Source organism: Alligator mississippiensis, chromosome 12 (genome assembly GCF_030867095.1).
Source record: "Alligator mississippiensis isolate rAllMis1 chromosome 12, rAllMis1, whole genome shotgun sequence".
Lineage (NCBI taxonomy): Eukaryota > Metazoa > Chordata > Crocodylia > Alligatoridae > Alligator > Alligator mississippiensis.
This window is the reverse complement of record NC_081835.1, coordinates 4,176,299-4,199,613: the sequence shown is the minus strand read 5'-3', so window position 1 is coordinate 4,199,613 and position 23,315 is coordinate 4,176,299. Positions and strand designations below refer to the sequence as shown.

The 23,315-nt window shown below is 43.1% G+C and overlaps 1 protein-coding gene across 21 annotated transcripts in view; it reads left to right on the top strand.

The window, feature by feature from the left end:
- Positions 1 to 23,315, top strand: part of MAGI1 (membrane associated guanylate kinase, WW and PDZ domain containing 1) — a 410,797-nt gene that overhangs the window by 324,205 nt on the left and 63,277 nt on the right. For 12 of the 21 annotated variants that reach the window (XM_019499601.2, XM_019499599.2, XM_019499596.2 and 9 more), the window contains exons 4-10: positions 3,926 to 4,132; positions 7,611 to 7,818; positions 10,574 to 10,656; positions 14,487 to 14,525; positions 18,040 to 18,097; positions 20,951 to 21,039; positions 22,290 to 22,382. In XM_019499601.2, the coding sequence (XP_019355146.2) occupies positions 3,926 to 4,132; positions 7,611 to 7,818; positions 10,574 to 10,656; positions 14,487 to 14,525; positions 18,040 to 18,097; positions 20,951 to 21,039; positions 22,290 to 22,382 (777 nt within the window). The remainder of the gene's footprint in view (positions 1 to 3,925; positions 4,133 to 7,610; positions 7,819 to 10,573; positions 10,657 to 14,486; positions 14,526 to 18,039; positions 18,098 to 20,950; positions 21,040 to 22,289; positions 22,383 to 23,315) is intronic. The other 9 variants (XM_019499609.2, XM_019499608.2, XM_019499611.2 and 6 more) reach the window with 2 other exon arrangements.

The window sequence follows — 23,315 nt, the reverse complement described above, 5'->3', positions numbered from 1 at the left end:
AGAATTAAAGAGAGCATCCCACCTCGCTCCAGGAGGTCCTCTGATCCCAGCGGTCCTTCCTGCCCAAGTGCCGGGGGGTGGACCCGATGATCTTGTAAGGTCCCTTCCAGCCCCTAACAACTACGACTCCCCAACCAGCCTGGTCATCTCATCTCACCCTTGTCTTCACCTGATACTTCTCCCCAGCCAGCCCAGACCTCCCTCCAAGGTCTTCCATCTCGTGCTTGCAAAAGCACCCCTCTCCCTAGCTCTGTCCATTCCTGTTTCAGAAATGGGAAGCTCTCTAGGCCTCTTCCTCTATAGCTCATGAGTAGGAGCACATATTTGAGCTTTAGCTATAGGTGACGGTCTCAAAGGCCAGAAGCAGAAGGTCTAGGAGCCAAGCATGAGCCCAAAGACTTGGGACCTTGCCTCAGGGCCTTATAAATGCATTGAGTAGCAAAGGAAAATCGACTCAGTCGTATACAACCAAAATTAACCTTTGCATCCAAAGAACATTGATTTCCACTGAAGCTAACGTTCTTCACGTGATGTAACGATGATATTAAGTTTAGGTCACTGCTCTTTTTTTGCAGTTCTCCATCCTGGACAAGACTGTGGTATGATATTTCCACGGGCAATAACGTCCCCGTTAAATCTCTTTGTAGACTTGAAGGCATGTTTGAAAGTATTTGAGATTTGAACCTTCTATTTTCAATTAAACAGAAAATAAAAATGTATTGCCACACCTTGAAAAAAATATATAATTAATGGACGAATAATCAAGCATGGTGTTCAGTTTGGCCAACTGGAAATAAGAGGGGAATTAAAGTATTTTCCAGGAATATAGCCTGCCCCAGGAAATTATTCTTGTCAAAAAAATGCTGCCTTTTGATCTATTCCAAAAACCAACTAATAGTAATAAAGACAGCAGCAGCAAAGCTTTTTCAAAGCAATTAGTAATTTTGGGGGACCCAATTTCAGAAAGCAGATTTTTCAGAAAGCAACAGCCACTCTGTAAGTATTTTCCTGACTTCTAGGCTAAAAATACATGAGTGTATGCTCATGAGAGCCAGGGACACTGTCTTTTCCTTTTCCTTGAATCGGATGGTGAAATTTTAACAAAGGCTCCCAAGGGACATCAGCAGTACCTCTGTGCTACATGCTAACCCAAGACTGGCAAAATTCGACACAAGCCTGCCGCATCCTTAGCTTTTATCTGAATCGCTGACGTCTAGCATGTCTCCGCGGATGGAACAGGGCTGAAATAAATAATGTGCAGAGTACTGCAGTCTCACACCTAAAACAGGGTATATGTACATCTTTGCCCATACCCTGCCCAGTATAACATGCCAGTTGGTATCCTTATAAAACATTATATGCAGTTAAAAAAAAAAAAAAAAAACAACCTAAAAACAACCAAGCAATATTGTACTGCTGGAGAAATGCAGAATAGTGCAGGGTTGATATTCTTCTTTTTCTACCTCTTTATTTTCCCTCTCTCGTTTCTCCTGTTTCCCCATAAAATACTCCTGCAATATGTAGAGCATAAGAATCAGTTCTCCAGCAGAGGCTACAGGCGGCTGTAGGATTCTGCATCTCCATTAGGGGCTCTTTCCAGAGGAAGTCATTTTCTTCTCCCTATAAATTATGCATCCGTGTTCATTTAAGATTCTGAAATGACGAACAGAACATAAAGGTGTTGCTAAGCATTGCTGCTCCTATAGAGCCGAATCCCTGGTGCTTTGCACAGACTTGAGCAGACCCGGTTGAGTTGAAACTCTATGTGTTGCTGTTGCAGCGTTTCTGCAGCTCTGAGAAGGGAATCCCTCTGATTTCCTGAACCTTAGCATTTGCATCCGTGTCCTTGTTGCTCTAAGGAGGCAGTGTGATGGGTAAGACAGCAATCTTTGCTCAGGGCAAGCTGGGGGAGCAAGCTGTGATTTGCATAGGGCTTGAAGCTGGCCATCGTCTTGCAAGTGCTAATCCCTGTCTCTTAATTGGACTGCTTCTCCCTTCCCATTGCTCTTCATGCCCCTGGTCATGTTCCCATGGCCCACAGACATCTTCTCGGTCTTTCACTTTCCAGACTGCACGAGATGTCCTTAGCTGCCGAGGAAGGATTCCCAGTGTCCTCACACCAAGGGCCAGTAACCTGAGGTCTGAGCTGTACTGGAGTAGAAATGTGAGAGGAGAAGCGTGATTGAGTCAGCCAAATGGAAGTTGAGAGACATGTTCTGGTTTATGAATTAAAATGCCTAATGCATGCAATTTGAATGTCAGGTTTTTGGGTGCTCTTCCAGGACGCCATTAAATAGTTGTATGCTCAAAACCCAGATTTAGGGATCACTGTACTTCGCGGGTAGATGCTGTGGATCTTTCGATGTCTGGATATCGATTGATAGGCGTGTATTAATTTGAAACAAAAATGTTCTGTGTTTTTGCGTGTGCAGTATAGGTGGCATGCATACAATATTGTGGCATAAAGGGGGGGTGTCCTTGTTTGGGGCTAGAAAATGCTTTTCATTTTCTTTCTGCCTTTCTAATATATACAAGAGGGGGCGGGAGAGTGTGTAGAGTAGGTAGGGGATATATGATGTTGCAACGTGTTAAAAAGTTTTATCGTGTGTTGCCTATTTTGATAAAGCTTTTCTGCCAAATCGCACTTTCAGGTTTTCGTATGTACTCTAGCTAACTAGAAGTAGCAACATGAAAACGTAAAAGAGAATTTTTGTATTGCCGGTATAGATAAAGAAGCGTATACCATTTTGTAGACAAATGCACACATGCATCTAGATGGTCTGCTTTTTATAAAGTGCATTTATATTGGGGAAGGTGGTGGGGGGAGAGATGTATTTTTTTTAATTGCTTTCAGGTCACAAAGAACGAGAGACTGTTTGAGGCCAGAAATTCAAAATCTAGGTTTTTTTTAAACGGGACAGTTAGCATTTTTTAAATTGACTTGCACTCCCTCATGGAAATCTTAAATATTATAAATTACATTATGAAGACCATGCATAGCTTAGATGGAAAGGTTTTTTGGGACAGGAGCTATCCTTCCAGGATTTCTGCAGTGCCAAGGGGAATAACGGTATGTTGATGATGGAGCGGGGAAGGGCTGAAATACTTCACAGTCGGGGTTGAGGGTCCGATTAGATGAATTTCCACTTACAGTATTCTCATTTTGCTGTTAGTAGAAATAAACACATTTGCTGTTGTGCATTTTAAGGTAACGGCTTAAATCTGTCCAAGTCGTGTTGAAAGCAATGGGAGTCGCATGTTGACATAACTCAGGGAGATTATTTGCCCCGAACAGTTTTGCTTTAAAGAGTTGGTTGTTCAGTCCTAACCAAACTGACCCCAAGAGCTGAATTTCCTCTTTGAAGAAAGTAGGCGTCACGTGGTGTCTTTCTTTGTCAAAGTTTCCCTTTGGAGAGAGATTACTTTTTAAAAATGCAACAGCCACCCAAAAGTAACGCATGTATTAAAGCAGGTCATCCCTGCCTTTCATCACATATCTGGGTGATAGAAGTAATGAATTTTTTATTTTCTGCAGGGCTCACTCTAAATCTGACACAACATTGTGTGGGTGCACATATGTAAAAAGGCGACTAATTGAAATTCAAATGTAATGAGATGAAGCTTTGCTATTCACTGAGCCTGCCTTTGTTTTAGTCCTTGTATGCTCAGTGCTTCTAAACAATGCAACCCTTGCTTCTACTTCTGCATTCAACACGAATAACTTAAAAGGAAAGAAATCTTTCTAGTCTGCTCCAGAAACGAAATCCAGTTTAAAAACCAGAACAATTGTGTCTTCCCCACCCCCCTCTTTTTTTTTTTTTTTTTGTCCTTTAATCAAGTTAAAAAGATTTTGATGGAATAAAAAAACAATCTTGCGGCAAAATCTGCGCTCTTTTGAACATGCAAATGTGTTTCTATTGCCTAGGTAACTATTATGGAACACCCAAGCCTCCCAGCCAACCCGTCGGTGGGGAAGTGATTACCACTGATGCTTTGCAAAACCTTCAGTCCGGCTCCAAGCAGTCGACTCCAAAACGAACCAAGTCTTACAATGATATGCAAAATGCTGGCATAGTGCATACAGAGAATGAGGATGAGGATGATGTTCCTGAAATGAGCAGTAGCTTTACAGGTAAAGCAAACTTCTTCTCCTCCCTCCAACAAGACACGTGGATTTTATTTCCCCCACTTTTCTCCACAGACTTCCTGAAAAGATGCCCCTTGGATTGAACCACGTTGACTTTTTTCTTATTTTTGCCCCTTTCCGAAGTCTGTTCTCTGTCTACAATACATTTTTCCCAACTCACAAAATACTTAAAAATTAAGGGGGAACACCTGGATATTTATATATATTTTTCCCCATAATTTTTAAGTATTTTGTGAGTTGGGAAAAGTGCATTGTAGACATTTCTCCCTAGAAAGATCTACTTCTATCTCTTTTTTTTTTTGCTAAATGAATAAACCTTATGATGGTTGCCAGTTGAGAGCATCATCTTGGAAGGCCGTGTGGAATGAAGAAAGGCCAAAGAAACCCAAAAAAAACCACTGCACGCTTCCCGGTTTGGTATCTGTCCTAGACGTGATGGTCCAGTTGTGATGGAGCACCCAAAGGGCAGTCGAGCACCCAAGGGAAGACCCTCGCATTAGATGTCCTACCACCTTCTGCACTGGCAAAGATCTAGGGCGCTGGTTTTCCACCTCTTTCAAGACTCAAGGCACCCCTTCATACCATGTCAGTATTTAATGGTGCTCTATTTAAAAATGAATTTATTTTCTGAAGTGCTTAACTTCCACCACCCTGAAAAGTATCTCACGGTGCCACAGGGCAGGCAGGGTGCCCCTGAGAGCCTGGCAGGGCTGGCACATGGTGCTGCTTGGTGGGGCAGATTGGGGAGCTTCGTCCCTTGAAGGAGGCAGTTGTCCCTGAAGGAGGTGGAAGTTGGGGGTGGCCGGGGCTGGTGCCAGGTGAAGGTGGCAGGAGCCAGGACTCTTTCATGCCCTGCTCTTTCCCCGGTCTGCTCCTGCAGCGACTCCTCCAGGGGCTTGAATGCTGCTTGCCTCTTCTCATAGGGCCCAGGGACTGCAGCACCCCTGAGAGGAGCTCGTGGCACCCTGGTTATCAACCCTCAATGTAGGGCAGCGGTTCCCAAACTCTGACACGTTGCGCACCACCAATTTAAGACGATACCAGCAATTTTTGCAGTTCAGCCTTAAGTACCACCAGGACATTTTTGTCATATAAAGTAACTATAATAAATCTGTTAATGCGTAGCACGGACAGGTTGTCTGTGTACTGCCACAGGTTGGGAACTGCTGAGCTAGGGGTTTTGAGTAAAGATTTATTTTTTTTTTTGCTGCAGAGAACTCTTCAACACTTGTTAAATATTATGTAATATATTATATCTAATATAGCATATATTGTATAATATATGTTAGATATTGTATAAGTATGTAATATATAGGTATATATATATCTATGCACAGCGAGGACAAATACTAGGCATATTATTATACGATGTATTATATTGTGTGTGCATGTATATCAATATCTAGATATATCGATATCTGGATATAGATATATCGATATCTATAGATATATTGATATCTGTATCTAGATATAGATATACACACACATGATATAATATATAATACATCATATAATAATATGCCTAGTATTTGTCCTCGGTGTGCATTATAGAGAGAGGCAGCTGCTAACCTGTCACAATAACGTAATAGCCACCCCCAAATAGTCTCCACCAAACAGGTGCAGAAGAGCTTCTGTCCACCACCAACAAAAGACTGTCATGCACTTAGTTCATATCATCCACATCTGGGCTGACCATATTAAAATCCTTCCTATTCTGTGGGAGAGACCGGGCTCTGACTTGTTTGGCATGTTTTTGCTAGCGTGAATCTTGCACCATGCAGATTGCTAGCTTCTTAATCTTGCCAGTCTCTGCTTTCAAACAGATAAAAGCTCCTGTGCTGGAGGCAGACAGTAAGGGTGTTGGCAGAGTCTTGAACTTTTTTTTCCTTCCCTGGTTTGGAAAATATTTTTTTTTCGTTTAGTACCACTCACAAAGACAGCCAAACATCCTTGATTTGGGGTGAGCAAGTCAAGAATTTGGGGCACTGCCACAGATTCCCAGACTTTTTAAGAAGCACAACTGCCCTCACCGGACAAAGAAGCACCTAAAACATTTGCAAATGACTTGGGTGCTTTTGAAATCTCCCTGCACCTGGGATTTAGGGGCACAGGCCTGAGGTGTGTGGACAAGTTGCTGTAGTTAAGGATGTGAGAAAAGCCTGCAGAGGTCAAACTCCACCATCGTTTTGGACTGCTGTGGTCCAGACATCCTCAGAATGATGCTCCTCCTTTGAAGACAAGCAAACACTGGTTCCTCCGGATGCTGAGCACCCTGCACCTCTCCCAGAGTCCAGGCATCCCTGCGGGCAGGCACAATGTGGAACTGACTGACTGGCTAAGCAGCAGCTCTGCAGAAAAGGACCTGGGGTGACAGTGGGCAGTGAGCTGGACATGAGTCAACGGTGTGCCCTTGTTGCAAAAAAGGGTAATGGGATACTGGGCTGCACTGGTAGCATTGCCAGCAGATGGAGGGAAGCGATTCTTCTCTGTTCAACACTAGAGAGGCCACATCTGGAGTCTGGTGTCCAGTTGTGGTCCCCCCACAACAGAAAGGATGTGGACACATTGGAGAGAGTCCAGTGCAGGGCAACAAAAATGGTTCGGGGGTTGGGGGGCATGACTTGTGAGGAGAGGCTGAGGGAACTGGGCTGATTTAGTGGAGAAGAGAAGACTGAAAAGGGATTGAACAGCAGCCTTCACCTCCCTGCAGGGGGGCTGCAAAGAGGATGGAGCTGGACTGGTCTCAGTGGGGGCAGATGACACAAGCAATGGGCTCAAGTTGCAGCAAGGGAAGTTGAGGTTAGATATTAGGAAAACTTTCTCATGAGGAGGGTAGTAAAGCATTGGAACAGGTTACCCAGGGAAGTCATACAGTCTCCACCCTTGGAGGTTTTAAGACCCAGGTAGACAAAACCTTGGCTGGGATGATGTAGCTGGGGCTGGTCCTTCTTGGAGCAGGGGCTGGACTAGATGTGACCTCCTGAGGTCCCTTCAACCCTCATTTCTATGAGTCTAAGACACTGCTATTGACTTTCTGTTGAACATGCTTAGATACAACGATGATAAGCAGCAGTATAAAACCCTATAGATATACAAGGTGCAGGACAGACAGTGTTATATGTGCTCCTAGCTATGTCCCGCAGAAATTGTCCTGTCCAGTTCTTTTAGAAACAAGAGATCTTATTCTCTGAAGCCCCGGTCCTGCAACCCTCTCAGCAGACCCTCGAACCACGCACAGTCCCATTGACCTCGGTTCAGCAGGCTCTTGCGTGCAGCAGTTCGAAGGATTGGGGTTGGGAAGGAATAGCGGGACAACTCGGCAGCCTCTTTTCTCAGGGCCCTATGCTATGCATTCAGAGTGAAGCAAGTGTTTGGGAACTCAAACCAAAGGCATGAAGAAATGAACAGGCCAGAAAAATGTGGGAGCATCTCATTAACGCTTTCTATTTCTGTTGTTCTGCAGCAGACTCGGGCAACCCAGACGAGCACAATACGCAGAGCGTAAGAGAGACAGCACCGCAACCTGTGAATAATAGCCTCACCACCGTTCCCACCACGGACCCATCTCAGAACCTCCCCCAATACCTACCTCCTGCAGAGGATAACCTAGGTCCTCTACCTGAAAATTGGGAGATGGCCTATACCGAGAATGGAGAAGTCTATTTTATAGAGTAAAGCATATCTTTTTCTTGTTCTCGTTTTTTTTTTTCTCCCTCTCCCTCCCTCCCCTCTATGGGTAACCCTGGAGATACAGAGATGGTGTCTGCATGTGTATTTCCTATGCACAGTTGCATATCAGAGCAAAAAATATCCTTGCTGGTTATAAACTGTTGTTGTGATACTCCTCCTACACACTCATCTAGTGATTGCATCTACATCCACACTTTTCCAGACTTCAGAGACATTTGGATTCACTAGACTTGATGAGGGATTGTGGGTTACAGAAAGGGAGTTGGACTCTGTTAATAGCACAATCAAGGAATGCAATCATAGTTTCAAGATCAACAAGCAGTTTAAAAAGAAAAAGATCAGAGGTTCAAGATCAACAGGTCAGTTATTTTCTAGGCTGGGATGAAAGCTCCTAATTACCTGAGAGCTGAGTTCAGGAGCCTGCCTGCGTGCATGTATTGAGGTGGGAGGAAAAATCCCTCCTCTTGCAGGTTCAGCCTGTGGCACAACCACGGAGCTAGCTTCCAGCTCTGCTCATTAAAGACCAGGAGCCCAATTCAGTACTAATGTGTGAGGCATAACTCACAGCAAAACTTGGCACGAGGTCTTTGAAAGAATCAAAAGGACATGATGATGATGTGGAGTTTTTTGGGTGTTTTTGGTTTTTTTTTTAATGACCGCGTTAGGCTGTTGGCAGTCTTCAAGTGCTACTAATATTGATTTCTTTTTCAGGCCATAAATAATATGCTCTGATTGTACTTAAATAGACTTATTCAGACGTGAGCAGTTTAATCAACAGAATGGGCTGGTGGGAGGGATTCTTCACACAGCGTTTAGCTAGTCATTAGCGTTCAAATGGTGCTTGATACCAAAGGCTAAAGCCATAGCTGGCTAAGCAGGGTTTGGGCAAAGAAAAGGATATTTTGGTTCTGAAGGCTTGCACAGTGCAGGACTGGGTACTGAGGACCTCTGTCTGCAGACTGAATATAGTGCACCCAGGTACGAAGCCTTTCCCTTGGCCTAGTACTTGGAATAGCGTGTTAACTCGAACCCGTTGAGCATCTCCTGCATGTTGTAGACATGCTCTGGTCTGGCTGTGATTTAGAAGAGTCTTGCTAAAGGGTGGTCGTGAAAATGGCCCTACAATAGCTAGAGGTGAAGTTACCAGGGATGCGAGCTCATGGTAGAGATGGTATCTTTTATTAGACCGACTAGATTTTTGCAAAAATAAAATTATTTAATTGCAAGACTTTGGGCACAAGCACCCTTCCTCAGGTGTTACCAGGGAGGGATTCCTGGGTCTGCCTAGAAGAGAATACCCCTCCCTACTGCACAGGCTACAATCCCAGACATAAGGTGGGGGAAAGACCAGGGTGGGAAGCATTGGGTGCTGTGGGGCCCCTGCTGCTCACAAGGACCTTACATTGCTGGCCATTTGGCCATTCCCCAGAGGTATCTGAATCATGTCAGGAGCTGCACTGGTTTGTAAAACAGCCTGTGGTCAGGAACGCTGCACAACATCTTACCTGGTGTACCTCCACTCACACTAAGAGGGGTCATTATTATCTCCCACATGGCATTCAACCCTCAGTTATGTCTTGAGGGTGACTTAGTCCCTCTGCTATCATTTTCCTGAAACACTTCTGGGATGCAGAGTGCTGCATGGTATATAATACACCCAGTCTTGTAATGAGCTCAGGCCCTGGACTGCCAAATAGTCTTTAAAGATGAGGTGAACCTTTTATCATAAAGATTAGGGAGGGCAGGGGAATTAATGCATTATAAAGTCTGTTCCTATTCACTAAAACTGACTTAGAGATCTGTCCTTGTCTCGGTGTGCGTGCTTGACTCAATGCTAATGCGTTTTATACATGTTATGGAAATAAGGGGCAGGAGCTGGGCAAATCAGTCCAGAAGAAATAAAAGTACCTGGCTCCTGTTGGACGTTGCAGGTTCCAGGAGATGATCTCCATACTGACATGTGATCCACAGGTGGAAAAAGTTTGCAGATCCATGACATAGTAACTCCTGCAACATGCACAGGAATCTTTCCAGCTAATATCTATCTATCTATCTATCTATCTATCTATCTATCTAGACAATATAGATATATAGGTAGATCTAGATGGATAGATAGATATATCTAGAGCTATCTGTCTATATGGATATCTAGAGCTATCTGTCTGTATAGATATCTATATAGATCTATATAGATATATCTACCTATATATAGCTATAGATGGCTAGATATCTAATATATATCTATATAGATATATATTAGATATCTAGCCATCTATATAGAGATATATTAGTATCTAACATAGATATCTAGCCATCTATATCTATATAGAGATATATTAGTATCTAATATAGATATCTAGCCATCTATATCTATATAGATCTATATTTATATATATAGATCTATCTATCTAGATAGATATATTGATTTATCTATCTAGATAGATATATTGATTTATCTAACTAGATAGATATATATAATCCTATCTATATATCTATATCTAGATAAATATTGATATATAGATATCTATATCAAATATGTATATATATAAATATATTTTAATTGTGTGTGTGTGTGTGTGTGTGTGTAGCTATGTATATATGTGTATACAATTCTCCGAACCTGCTGAAACAAAATTGTAATTCTATTTCTTCTGAATCAAAAAGATGCCTTCAGTGGAGCTGACCCTATAGTTCTCATTTATTAACAACGGTCATGTTTCCATTTCTGGTTTGCAGCCATAATACTAAAACAACATCTTGGCTAGACCCACGGTGCCTGAACAAACAGCAGAAGCCTCTAGAAGAATGTGAAGATGATGGTAAGAGACTGAAACTAGTCAAATAAAACTCTGTGCATTTGGTCTAATTTAGGTACATAGATTTTTGTGCCTCTCTCCCTCTGTCCCCCATCCCCTCCCCCTGCCCTTCTCCATGATTACACAAGGGAAAAGGAAAAAATGACAAACATGAAGTGTATAGTGTTATCCTTTATGCAGATGAGCTTGTTATAACATTGTGGCTTAAAAGCAAAGCAACCATTATGATTTTCAAATTATCCTGCAGCAGTGCTATAAGTAGGAGACCTCTATGTTTGTGCAAAATAGGTTTAACTGTTCACCAATACTGAATGTCATACGGATCCCTCAAACAAGCGTGCTAGCTTGGTTTCCCTTTGCACACCGAGATACACTCTGAATGATTCACTGTGTTATACTGTGCCTAGGATGTTTTATGTCAGGAGAAGGCAACCTCTTCCAGCAGCAGGCCAAAGCCCTCCACTGCTGAATGGCACTAAAGCCCCACATCCACGGGCCGTATCCAGTGTTTCCACAGGACGGATCTAGCCCATGAGCTGCAGGTTACTGACCCATGTTTTATATGGATCCAAAGGACATTTATTATTTCCTTCCTTGGGTGGACTCAAAAGATAACGTATTGCTTCACTTTTCAGTGTCAGATTCAGGTAGTCTAGTTCATGCGGTGACCACTGCATGCAAATGATATCCGATTGATGGATTTTTATCACTGAATAGTTTGCACTGTTCTAATTTTGTATTCCTTGAGATGTTGAAAATGCAAGCCAATGTCCAATCTAAAGCAGCCAAATGAAAGGGGATGCTTTTATTTAAGTGCCTCTTAAAAAAAGACATTGAAAGTAACAAAACTTCAATACCAGAAACTGCAAACATAATAAGACAGGATTAGTACGACATTTGGGAAAACATGCTTCAAAGTATGGTCTAATGACCTTCAAGACAAAAATTATCGTAGTATTTTAACTTTTTAAACTTTTAACTGGCACGGTGCTAGCCCAAGAGAGAGAACTTGAGAGTTTTTAGTGCATGTGTGTTGGCACCATCATCCTAAAGTTCACTCGGGCGTTGTGATTAGTCACTACCTCAAACTTCTTTTGGAGCAAGGTTCCTGTGAAATAGGGATGTTGTTATAATTAGGAAAGAAGTGAGCACAAAGTTGTCCATTTTGGATCAGTTTTGAAAGTGGCCTCTAAAACTGCTGCTACATTTTCCATGAGCAATTCTTTGACCTCCAATGTTTTCCCCCCGATCTGAATTTGCACATCGTACTCAGTGTGGACTATGCATTCTTCTTTGATACCCAGGCAGCCAACTCACTTGTGCAAGTGCAAAATGCCAGGATTTTGAGGGAGCATGCAAAACATGGACAGGAAGTGTGCGCAGACTGTTTGTCTGTGTCTGCTAGGTAGTCCCTTTGAAATGTGGGACCCTACTTTCCAGTGCCTGATTGTGCAAAACTAGGATTGAACCAGACAGAGATGCCCTATTGTCTGTAGGACTCTGGGCAAGAAGGTCCTTACCCCTAGGCTGTTTCTTTTGTGGGATAAGGATAAAAAAAATTGTTTCAGCAGGAAATCAGTGGCACAGCTTTATACAGGTGGAGTTCCTGGTCTGCAGGGAACAGCTTGTACTCTCTAAGCTCCCCCTCTTTTTGGAGTTTAGCTTTATTAGCACATTAAAAAGCAACACCACGAAACAAAAATCCAGCAAAACATAAATCTCATCCTCAGCTTGCTTCTGCCTGAAGCCAGGCTTTTCCCAGAAGCATTTCCCCTGTCCTAGCTCCTGCTGACGGCAAGATTCAAGCTCCCCTAGTAGTCTAGTTGAAGTTAGCAAGAGACATGTGCCACTGTGGCTAAGCATGAGACACTTGCACTTGCAAACTATGTCAAGCCACAAGCCAACACGTCAGGGGGACCTTACATCTCTGTTCAGGACCCTAGTTTATTCTGGATATAGAGAAATCTGATCCTCTTTTCAATTAAAAATTGCTGTCTGAATAGCTGAATTGGGATTATAAAAATATAGCCGTATAATAAGTTTTAATGAGTAGCAGTGTCTTTGCTCAGCAGCTTCTTAAGTTTAGCTAATTTTATCTTTCCCACTTCTATTTGCTAACTAATGAGAATTTTTTAACAGCAACTCGTTAAATTCATCGTTTCACAGGTGCATGTAGTGTGCTGCACAGTTTTAATTCGCTGTTCTGATATTTCTTGAGAATTCGCAAAAAATGTAGAGTTTGCGGGGGGTGGGGAAGCAGGCAGGCCTCGAAAGGGGTAAAATCGTCAAAGCTGTTTCTGTGTACGCTTTACCCAAATTTACCAAATTCCAACCCAAAGCAGTTAAACCTTGATGTCATTTGTCCAAGTAGTTACGCTAAAGTCAATGGGCACCTATGTACGTGCGGTGAGGCTGCTTCGACGTGCTGTAATTATGGCGTGTTAGAGTAGGCTCAACTAATTGAGTCCGCTGGAGCATGGTAATTACCGTGCTACAGCCGACTCCAGCGTCATGTGTATCAGCATCCCCGTGGTGAAAAAAGGTGGCAGGGATGCTTTAATTAAAGCTTGCTGCTATTTTTCAGCGTGGGGATGCTGATACACATGACGCTCTGGACGCTTTAATTAAAGCAGCTCTTGGAGCTGCTCTAATTAAAGCACCTCCCTCTCCCTCCACTCCTGGAGCACATGTATAAATGCCCTGTACTCCCGTTTGAAGCTGTATGTGTGTTTGTGTGTGTGTATATGTGACTACTCCCATCTGAAGTTGTGTGTGTGTGTGTGTGTAGGCCTGGTTCCATGATGTGTTCAGTACAGTAAATGTTTTGGTGTTAGACATCTTGTCCAGCTTGTTTCGGATGCACGTGCCTTGCATCCTCTCCATGCCGGGGTCCCAGTCCCTGGAAGTCATCAGTAGTTTTCTGTTGACTACACTATACAAAGAAATTGCCAATTAGCCTTTCACACTGCAATTTCCAGACAATAGCTCTGATGTACTCGATTGAGAACAGTTCATGGGTAAATTAGACCACGTCAAATATTTCTTAAGTGTCAAAAAATTCAACGGCAATTTTCTGGTCCTGTATTTTCTGTTTGTACCATTCATTAACATGGCTTACGCTTTTCTGTATGATGTCCAAGTTTGTTTTGCCATCCGCATTCTAGTTTCGTCTCCACCTTTCATTTCCTGACTGCATTAGCATTGATAAGCTAAGTGATACCTTAATCAACTGTGTCATTGTTAACTGATGAAAATAGAGCTGCTAATGATAAACACAGCAATGCTGAATATTGATGGCTTGCACATTTGAAACCGGACCCATAAAGATCTCGTAACGCCGCACCATCCAGTGGTTTCCCATTGAAAACAGTGACGTTCCACAGCAGGGGCCGGTACTTTTGTTTTGCAGAGTGGGGGTCCAAATCTCCAATTCACTTTAACCTCATGTCCCTAAGTTACTTCCAGTTTAAGGGTAAAGCCTTCCTCTCAAATCTGTACATTAATACTCAACTTTGGCTTTCCGGTAGATATGCTAACATATACGTCTGAGAGGATGGCTTTGCAACAAAACATCACTTTATCACATCCCATTGTGTTGTGAAAGTAAACTGGTCGACATGATGATTATGACGGTGGAGGAACTGTATTTACGGTTCACATCCAAGTCTGTAAATATTCTGGTCACTAAGATGTGATAAAGCAAAAGCTCGGCCTAGTCCTGTTTGAAATTGGTGTTGGTTCTGCTGTAGGCTGGAGGGGGTTTCTTGCTTGGTGCTGGTATCTGAAATTTTCTTTTAATGTTTTCTGTCTCGTTTACTGCTGTTCCCTTGGAGAAGAAGGGGTACACACGGAGGAACTGGACAGTGAACTAGGTAAATCATCCATCTCTCATTTTGCTGTTTGACTTCAACTGCACTGGTTTCAGCCTTCAATTGCTTAGCTTTCTCCTTTCTGTCATTTTGCATCTTTCAGGTTGGTTTTTTTTTAAGTTTTTGTTTTTTTTTTTCCTTTTTAATTTCATCAAGGCCTCAATCAGAAACAAAACTTTTCTGGCACTTGGAAGGAGGTGCTTTTTCCCCCTCTCTATGGCATGGAAACTAAAGCACGTCTCTCATGAACTGGGTGCTGAAGAGGAGAGATGGAAAAAGGCTTCAATCTTGAAAAGGCTTAAGAGCGTCTTTAGCTTTCTGCAGAGTGGTTTAAATCCGGACCCTGTCCAGTCGCAGATGGGAGGGGAGGTTGCCATTGGCTTCGGTGGAGTTAGGATTTCACCTCTAAATCCAGACCTATTGACTTCAAAGTTAAGGTTCAGCCCATAAGGACATCTAGGCAGGATCGGAGCCCGAGACATTTCTCCGCTTAGGGAAAATAGTGAAATTTCGAACAGTGGCTAAAAATATCTCCCCAAATGCATTTGCTAAGCTTATAAATATAACAGCAGGAGTTTTTGCCTCAGCCATTCATTTTACAAATTAGCTCTTTTCAGATGCTCTGGTGGTGTGATATTTCCTGCATAGTTTTGAAGAATGCTATCTTAATATCCAATCTCCTTTAGCTGTGCGACCTGAGTCTGCTTCTGGCGTAGAGAAAGGTTAGACTGTGGTTATTTCTGTTTAGCAAGCCCTAGTCTGCTTCAGAAGCTAGAAGGCATAAATAGGCTGCACATGATTTTATTTTCCCTGGCTCTGTTAGGGCTATAAATTGCATTTATAGTTCATTGTTTTCTATGCCAGAGGACTACCTTACAGTGGAATTAATCTCTGATTTCCTTAATGACTTGAAAGTTAGACTGCATCCCACTTCTGTGTGATGGATCTGCCCAAAGCAGTCAATAACTATTGACTGGATTGCAAAAACTATATAAAATACTGTTCTTGTGGCTAGTGTGACTCGGGTAACCTTAAGGGCTGCATTTCTTTTAGTGCAGTACCGCAATGCAACCTAAATAGAGTAATAATAAAATATAATAAATAAAATATAAAATGGTTTTATAAAATAACTGAATGCAACTCCCCTGCTTTGCACCTGTCAGCCAGATAGATAGGGGGTGCTGGCAACCTTTCCATATGTGGTATAATGTATATATGTTTCTTTTCATGGAGAGAGAAAGCATCTAGCTAGCAAACCATTAGTTGATAACCACAGTCCTAATTCTTCTTACTCAAGCCAGTTCTTAACTATACTTTGATTTCAGTGAGAGTAATCATGGAAGCAGAGACAGATATGTATTGTAGGGGCTCATGAGTTGCCTGCAAGTCAAGAAAGGAGTTTCAAGTTTGAAGTAGTTCAGGCAGTTGCAGCGAGGTTAGGAAATGTCTAAACTTCGAAGCTAGTTCTCCCCTCAAGCAAGAATACAGATTGAGTTATGCCAACGGGTTCATTTAACTAAAGTTTAATGTTTGTTTCCTAAATGTGAGAAAATTAAATCGAAAGAAGTATAGACAAGATAAACGCAAAGGGTTTAATATGTAGTAATATAAATTATCCTGTTTTTAACAGAACAGAGCATTATAGGATATAGATGTGAAAACATCAGGGGCCAAATTGCACACTGTTACACATGGGCAAGAACCCACCCCCCGTTGTGAACGTTGAGACCTGTAATTCTTCGTTTTATTGGAATAAATGAAGACTGAAATGTCAGGCACAGTCCTGATTCCTGTCTGTGTCATACCTTTCACTGCACAGAAACTTTGGAAGACCTGCAGTGCTTTCGCCAGCTGGGCCTCCCATTCAAGTGTGTTCTTGTTAAAGTTTGTTTAAAGACTTCCAGGACTTGGCCCTTTAGTTTTTGAGCTTCCTTTTTACCGTAGACATCCCCTTTTGTGGTTTGGAGAGGAATGCCGATTTCCAGAGCGTTCGTTTCGTAAGCATGCAAACTAGATCTGCTCACGAGACCTGTGTTTCCTTAGCCAAAAGTTAGCACTGGCTTGCATTTCGATGTTTATGTCTCAAGGAATCCAAAGATGCTAAAACACGATAAGCAGAAAAAGAAACCAGAATCGGAGGGGAAACCTGCCTTTTATTTGCAAATAAGAGACATGTGGAGCCAAAACCATGAAATTAATTTCATCTGATGTTCAGCCAATTCCTAACACAAACATCAACTTTGAGTAATTAGTCCATGTGTGTTTGTGTGGATTCTGTTCGCCTTCAGTCTGGAACTACTTCTGTCCTTATGGCAGCGTCTATAAATACAGAGCTGGAGAGTTGCATTATTCTGATTAATGGGCCATTGTTTGATTGTATTGGCTAAGCAACTGATGCTGTTCATAAAAGTAAATCTTTGCTTTCCATAACGAATAAACACAGATTACTTCCTATTGGTTTTGTCATTTTAGCAGGAAGTGCTGCATTCGTAAAGAATTCATTCTCATTAGGGTCTTTTAATAGACTGCAGATGAATGCATCTTAGAAGAGGTTGGATCTCTTTTTAATGTCACTTTTGTAGGATCTGAAGGGCCAGGCCCATCTATTCTGTCTTTGTACAGAGCTTACCCGTGCTGGTGTCCCATCCCCGGTTGACGGGCACCACCGTAATGAACCAGGGGCACCATAATTATGGGCACCACCCTAATAACCATGATTGCTGCTGCTAATAAGGATCATCGCTTCAGGACCTAAGCCTAGTGGGAGCTTTGGGTTTGACTTTAGTAGGAACAAGTTCAGGCCCTCGAGTAATACATACATGTAATAGTTTTTCTCAACTGCTTTGCCTGTTTCTCATTTACTGATTCTGCCTAAAGTACTGTACCCCTCCAGATCAGAAGTAATGCCGGCACAGAGTAGGTAGATAGGCTTCCAAGGGCTAATTCCATCTACAGAGCTGTTTTCAGCAATTATGCTCATTTTAAAACATGGAAATAGCTGATTAGGGTGATCAGTGCTGTTTTCAGGTGCCTTCCTGTCTGTGCAGCAGCTGGCAGGATAGGACCCTGGTCCCATTTGAGGCATTTGGTTGCCACACTAAGTGTTGCAATATAGTGAATATATAAAATATATAGTATATATTCACAGTTCCCATGAATGCTTAGCAGACACATGCTTTCCCCCAACTAAAACATCCCCAGAAAGACACGGACATTCCCTTAAACAAAAAAAGGCAGTCATATTTCATAAATAATAGACAGCTGGCCACAATTGTCCACTCTCCACAGGTTTGTTAGACCTACTGCTGACACAAGCAAACCTTAATATTTGTACTCCGTAAACCATGTGCTGACATTCATCCAGATGGAAAGAAAGATGGCCATGGCTATTCTCTTTCCCATTAGCTGTATGATAAGTGAAAATACGGGTTTACGTGGACTTCTGCCAGCCAGCTTGCAACTAGGATACCCGTCTGAAAAACACGCATGTACGATATTAATATTTTTTTGTTTCCAGAACTGCCTGCTGGTTGGGAAAAGATCGAAGATCCCGTATATGGTGTCTACTATGTAGAGTAAGTGCTGTCGGGCATTTCTCGTTGGCATGACATATAGGGAAGAGCTTTTTCTACTGGAGTTTGGGCACTTCACCGTCACTGTAGTTGCACGGTGGCTCTGTGCTGGGGGAAGCTGATGCTTGTACTCCTCCAGGAAAAACCCAGGAGCTAACTGAGGGTACTAGAAACAAGAAAAGGGTCTACCCTAATGGCTTGGGAAGCTTATAGTGACCAGCATCCAAGACCAGCCTAAAACTCAAGACGTGACCAGTTAAAAGTGCTCGGCCTTAAAGAGGGCACATCATCCCTTGCTCTTCTGCACCCCCTAGCGTGTGCATGCGGGTGAGCGTTTCAGGCTCGGACCTTCCTCCTCGCCCGGAGAAGAGCGCTGGACACGCTTGAAATGTTTGCTGCAAGTGGGTTTCCCTGCAGGAAGAGGCCTGCTGTGACGGGAGTGCTTGGAAACCTCAGAGCCTTAACACTCAGAGGCCTAGGCTCCTTGGCAAATGACTTGGCTGTTACTAAAGGCTCTTGTTAAAAAAACTGGGGAACGAAGGATGTCTTTGTGAAGATGCAAGCAATTTTAGCTGAGATCTGTTTAATCAGGGCTGTAATGATTGAATGGTTAATTGAGCACTTCCCCCAGCATAGCAATACGATCAAACTGTGCTCTCCTACAGCAGATTACCGATTCGATATATATATTTTTAAGGATTGAGACATGACAGTGTTCTTTTGGTGAACCAAGAACCTGCACTGTGTCGGCAAGAACGACGGGTTTAATGTAATTGTCACCAGCATTGCAACAGCGTCTTCTTTCTCTAGATGTCAGGTCTCTCCTTTGGGAAATCGGAGATCAAGTTTTGTTTCATCGCTGACCCCACAAAATGAATTTTTAATTATGTGTATACTCCTGTCTGTTAGGATGGCTTGTGATAGCCCTCAGAGTAGATGTGGCATACCCTTTCTGTCTGCTTTGGCTCATTTATGACCCTACCATCTGTGCCTTGGGAAACAAGGTTAGCAGACGCATAATTAAGGCTTGACATTTATTCGCCGAAGATATCAAAGATATTTTTCAGCTATTAAATGTTGCCAAGAGGCCTCTTGAGCATTTCTCATGCCACTCTGTGTCTGCATGCCCCTCAATTCAGGGCTACTCCTTACGGTTAAATTAAATAAGAAGCCAACAGCATGTGGCATAAGTTTATTTGACTTAATATTTATCATCTGCCTCGACAAATGCAATATAGATCTGTTTCTGTTTCCTGCATGTACACTTAAAATTAAAACCACCCGTGCAAAAGAAAGCGACGGTTTTATGAAAAAAGCTAAAGCAATTTTTATGGATACATTAAAATTGTCCATCTCTTATAGGATTCATGCATTTGTTTTCATTTGCTCACTGGATTAATTAAATCAGCAGTCTATCATCAGATGCATTTCATATCCATGTTGTGAATTAAGCAGAGAGATTTCTGAGCAGAACTCAATAGCGAATGTATTGCAGCTACCTGCAAATTACTTTCTTTTTAATAAAAAAGCTGTGCCAGGGACTTTCAGACGGGCAGTGAAACGCGTGTTCTCGATGGTGAGCTTTGCCTGGGACGCAAAGATGGATTTTAACCACCAAATGCAGTTATCTCCAGGTAGACGCTTAAAGCCAGTGATACGCCAGATTCATAAGTACGTATTGGAAAAATTGGATATAAGCTTTTTATTTTGGGGTGCTAGGATTTTTAGGTTGGTTAAGTTTTAAACACAGAGATGCTACATGGCAGAGAGTATTTGGAAATCAGACACGTGACTATCATCAAAATCAGCCCAGAATTGACTGTCTGAAGTTCTCGAGATGCGTTTTTCACCGCTTTTCAAACTGGCCTATTTTGCCACCTTTTCCTTGTACGGTTTGCTCACGTCTTCCTGCAGACCGGCATGTCAAAAGCACCATAGCTTTTCTTAACTCAGCAGCCTGTTTTCCCAGCATTCGAACAACGGGTGTTGGAGGATAACGTGGCTCTGCTGATAATCTCAGCTTGCGCCTGTTATCCAGAATGAATCTGGACTGCCGTACTTGTCCCACACCAGCTTCGTTTTGGCAAAGTTTTTTTTCTAAGGCTCCAAAAAATGGTTGACATCTGCAGAAAACAGAGTCCATCTCTACTCAGTCTTGGGGTCAGTTTATTCTGTTCATTAAAAAAACGTGTGTTCACAGCTCTGTTATGTTCATAAACATTGAAACCAAGTATTTGCAGTCTCACGAGGGTTGCTTTTACCATGAAAGCAGCCAAATGAGCTTCAAGCTGCTCTACAGGGACATCTGAGGACCCCCCTATGCTGGTTCAAACCAGGATTACTTATTGGAGGCCAGTTCCAAATATTTTGTGCGCCAGGGTCATTCTGCGCAGCTCTACATTGTCTAGTCTGAATCGCAGCAAATACCCAATAGCCACCACATTTACGGCTGTGCATTGATCAGATAGCTGACAGATGTTACCAGCTTTTTTTAACTTCAGCAAGTCAGGGAATGACTGCACCTCTGGGAATCTGATTAAAGCAGAGATGATGTAGGTCTGCCTTTTAACATGTAATCAGACAGGGCATCCTTTCTGCCTTAATCTCATTTTTCCACAGATAAACTACTCCTTTATTGTATTTGAAAGAATTAGCCATCCCTTCTCTAGGCACCCGCTTCTGATCAGGGGGTTTCCTAAATAAGTGTTTTGGCACGAGTAGGTGGGCACGGCACTGTACGCCTTGCTGTGAGGGTTGTGTTATTATTAGGCTCTGGTGCTGTTCGTCGAGAGGACTTTTGCACCTGGGTTTGGCACTCCAAGTGTTTCCTAACTTACTTCTCTCCTCCTTGTCCAGCCACATCAACAGGAAGACACAATATGAGAATCCGGTTCTGGAAGCAAAAAGGAAGAAACAGCTTGAGCAGCAGCAACCAGCACCAGAAGGTTGGCACACGCCGAGAGCGCAATGCGTGCAATATTTGCTAAATAGAACAACCTCTCCCTTGAATTGATCCTCTCATGTGGGCATACTTGTCCTTCATTAAAATACAGATATTGTCACCCTTCACAATTTTGAGAGAGGGTTGATTGGTCTAATGACACGCAAAGGACCACTGAGCCAGGTACTCTTATCAGAAGGCTGAATAGGACAAGGTAAAAGAGACCTTCTGAAATATTTGATTGCTTTAACGTAATGGCTTTGTGTCCCTGAAATTGGGAGAATTTCTTTTTTACCTGTACTTCTCTCCCTTCCATTCTTAAAGGCTGACAGGCAACAGAGAAGGCTTGTTGGCTCCTTAGGCACAGTAAAAATCTACTTTTGAGAGCCTGAATCATGAATTTAATCAAGACGTGGTTATTGAATCTGTCTGGAGGAATGGAAAAAGGCAAGGGAAGAAGACAAAGGGCTAAGATTGCGTATGCATTCAAGAAAATCCCTCTATTAACTGTTTTATTAATAGTGGATCCTTTGGTGCTGCAAGCATGCGGTGACACCATGCCCAGTTCGATTATTCGGACACATTTTTCGATTCTGAAAAACCATGTCACCTTACTATTGTATTGCAATGAAATAATCTCAGGCAGTGAAATGCTGCAGACATAGGGATTGGCAACAGCCTCAGACCGCGTGGGACCTACGTGGCCCCATTTCTTAGTCTCTGTCCTCTCCCACCCATCCTCCTCACTCCCTAAGAGGGTTAAACTCATGCAAAGTGGATTGTTTTTGTTTCATTACTTTTAGTTTTTGTGTGCAGAAAGCTTTCCCTGCCACATAGAGTAACCTCTTTTAAATTGTGTGTTATGTGATGGGAGAAGAACTTGAGGCACCTATTCCTTCCTTCCAACACTCCTGCCCTAACCCTCTGGCCATCCGTATCAGTACTACTGCTGTGCATCAAGACAAACAGGTGTATGGCCAGGTCGGATGGGATGCATGGTAAATATTTGCTCCACCCTGATGCAAACTATTTGAGGTCAATCCAGACCTCGATTGTAGAGAAAGCTCTGATGCATGACCTCGAGCTACTCACTTCACCTCTCTGTTTCCATTCCTAAATCTTTATCTTACCTGTTTCGACTGCCAGATCTTTGGCTCTTAGTTGTATGCATGTACAATGCCAAGCCAAACGAGCCCTCTCTGTGTTACCACGAACAAAATAATGAATGACTTCTTGTCCTCGCTCTCTTTCCAGAGTGGACAGAAGAACACCCATCTCTCACACCCCCAGCTGCTCCAAACCACGCTGCAAACAACCAGGAGGCCGTTCGGGAAGCTCCAGTACAAGGTAACATCCAGCAAGGCTTTTCTCCTTGTGATGATTTAAATGTTGCCATCAGACTTCCTTACAAACCCCCCCCCCCCCCCCAACCCCATAACAGTATGGCAAGGATAGAAAAGCCCCTGCAATCTGGATTCCTCTGATTTTGCAAAAATGCAGTGCAAATCATCCCACCACAGGGGTATTTTGGGGTGGGGGTGATGTAGAGACCATCGAAACGTGGCTCTTGAGGGGTGCTGTGCCATCAGGGGGGTGCTGAGCTTCCGCTGGAGAGTGCTGGTGCTTTGCGAGTGTCTCAGTAACGGAGGCCTAGGAAGGGCAAGCCTCCAAGCACAGCATGAGGGGCATGCATATCACGCTGCTGATTGAATGTCACCGAGACCCTGGGTGGGGAGCAGTCGCCGAGCGCAGCAGGAACACATACTGTCTGTGAGCACATGCACGTGATGCTCAGGCATGTAAATCCTTATGCCTGTTAGGCACGGGTAGATGCAGAGCAGCTTTGCCAAGAGATCTTCGGGTAGATGTGATATCTTTTATTAAACCAACTGGGAAAAAGTGCTGTTTGCAAACCCCTTTCTTTAGGCATTAAGAGACTCATTGGAGCAGAGGTTTGCAGCTGGGTGCTAGAGGGGACTGCTTTGGAGGGCAAGTGCATTGCCCTCCTCCTGGCTGCAGGTAAAGGAAGTTCAGGGTCCAGCAGCCTTCACTGCTCACACAGAGAGAGGCCTCCATTTGCTAGAGCTCCAGGGTTGCCAGTTCATCGCCATTGCCATAAATCATCACCTGCCTTGATAAAGTGCAGCGTGCGGCAGCTATTACGCAGCCAGCCCTTCAGGAGAGAGTGAGACCATTTCCGTAGCAGCCAAAACCCCAAGAAATTCCCTGTAGGCTATGAGAGGTGGTAATCCAGGTTGGCCATGGTAAGGGCAAGGAAGA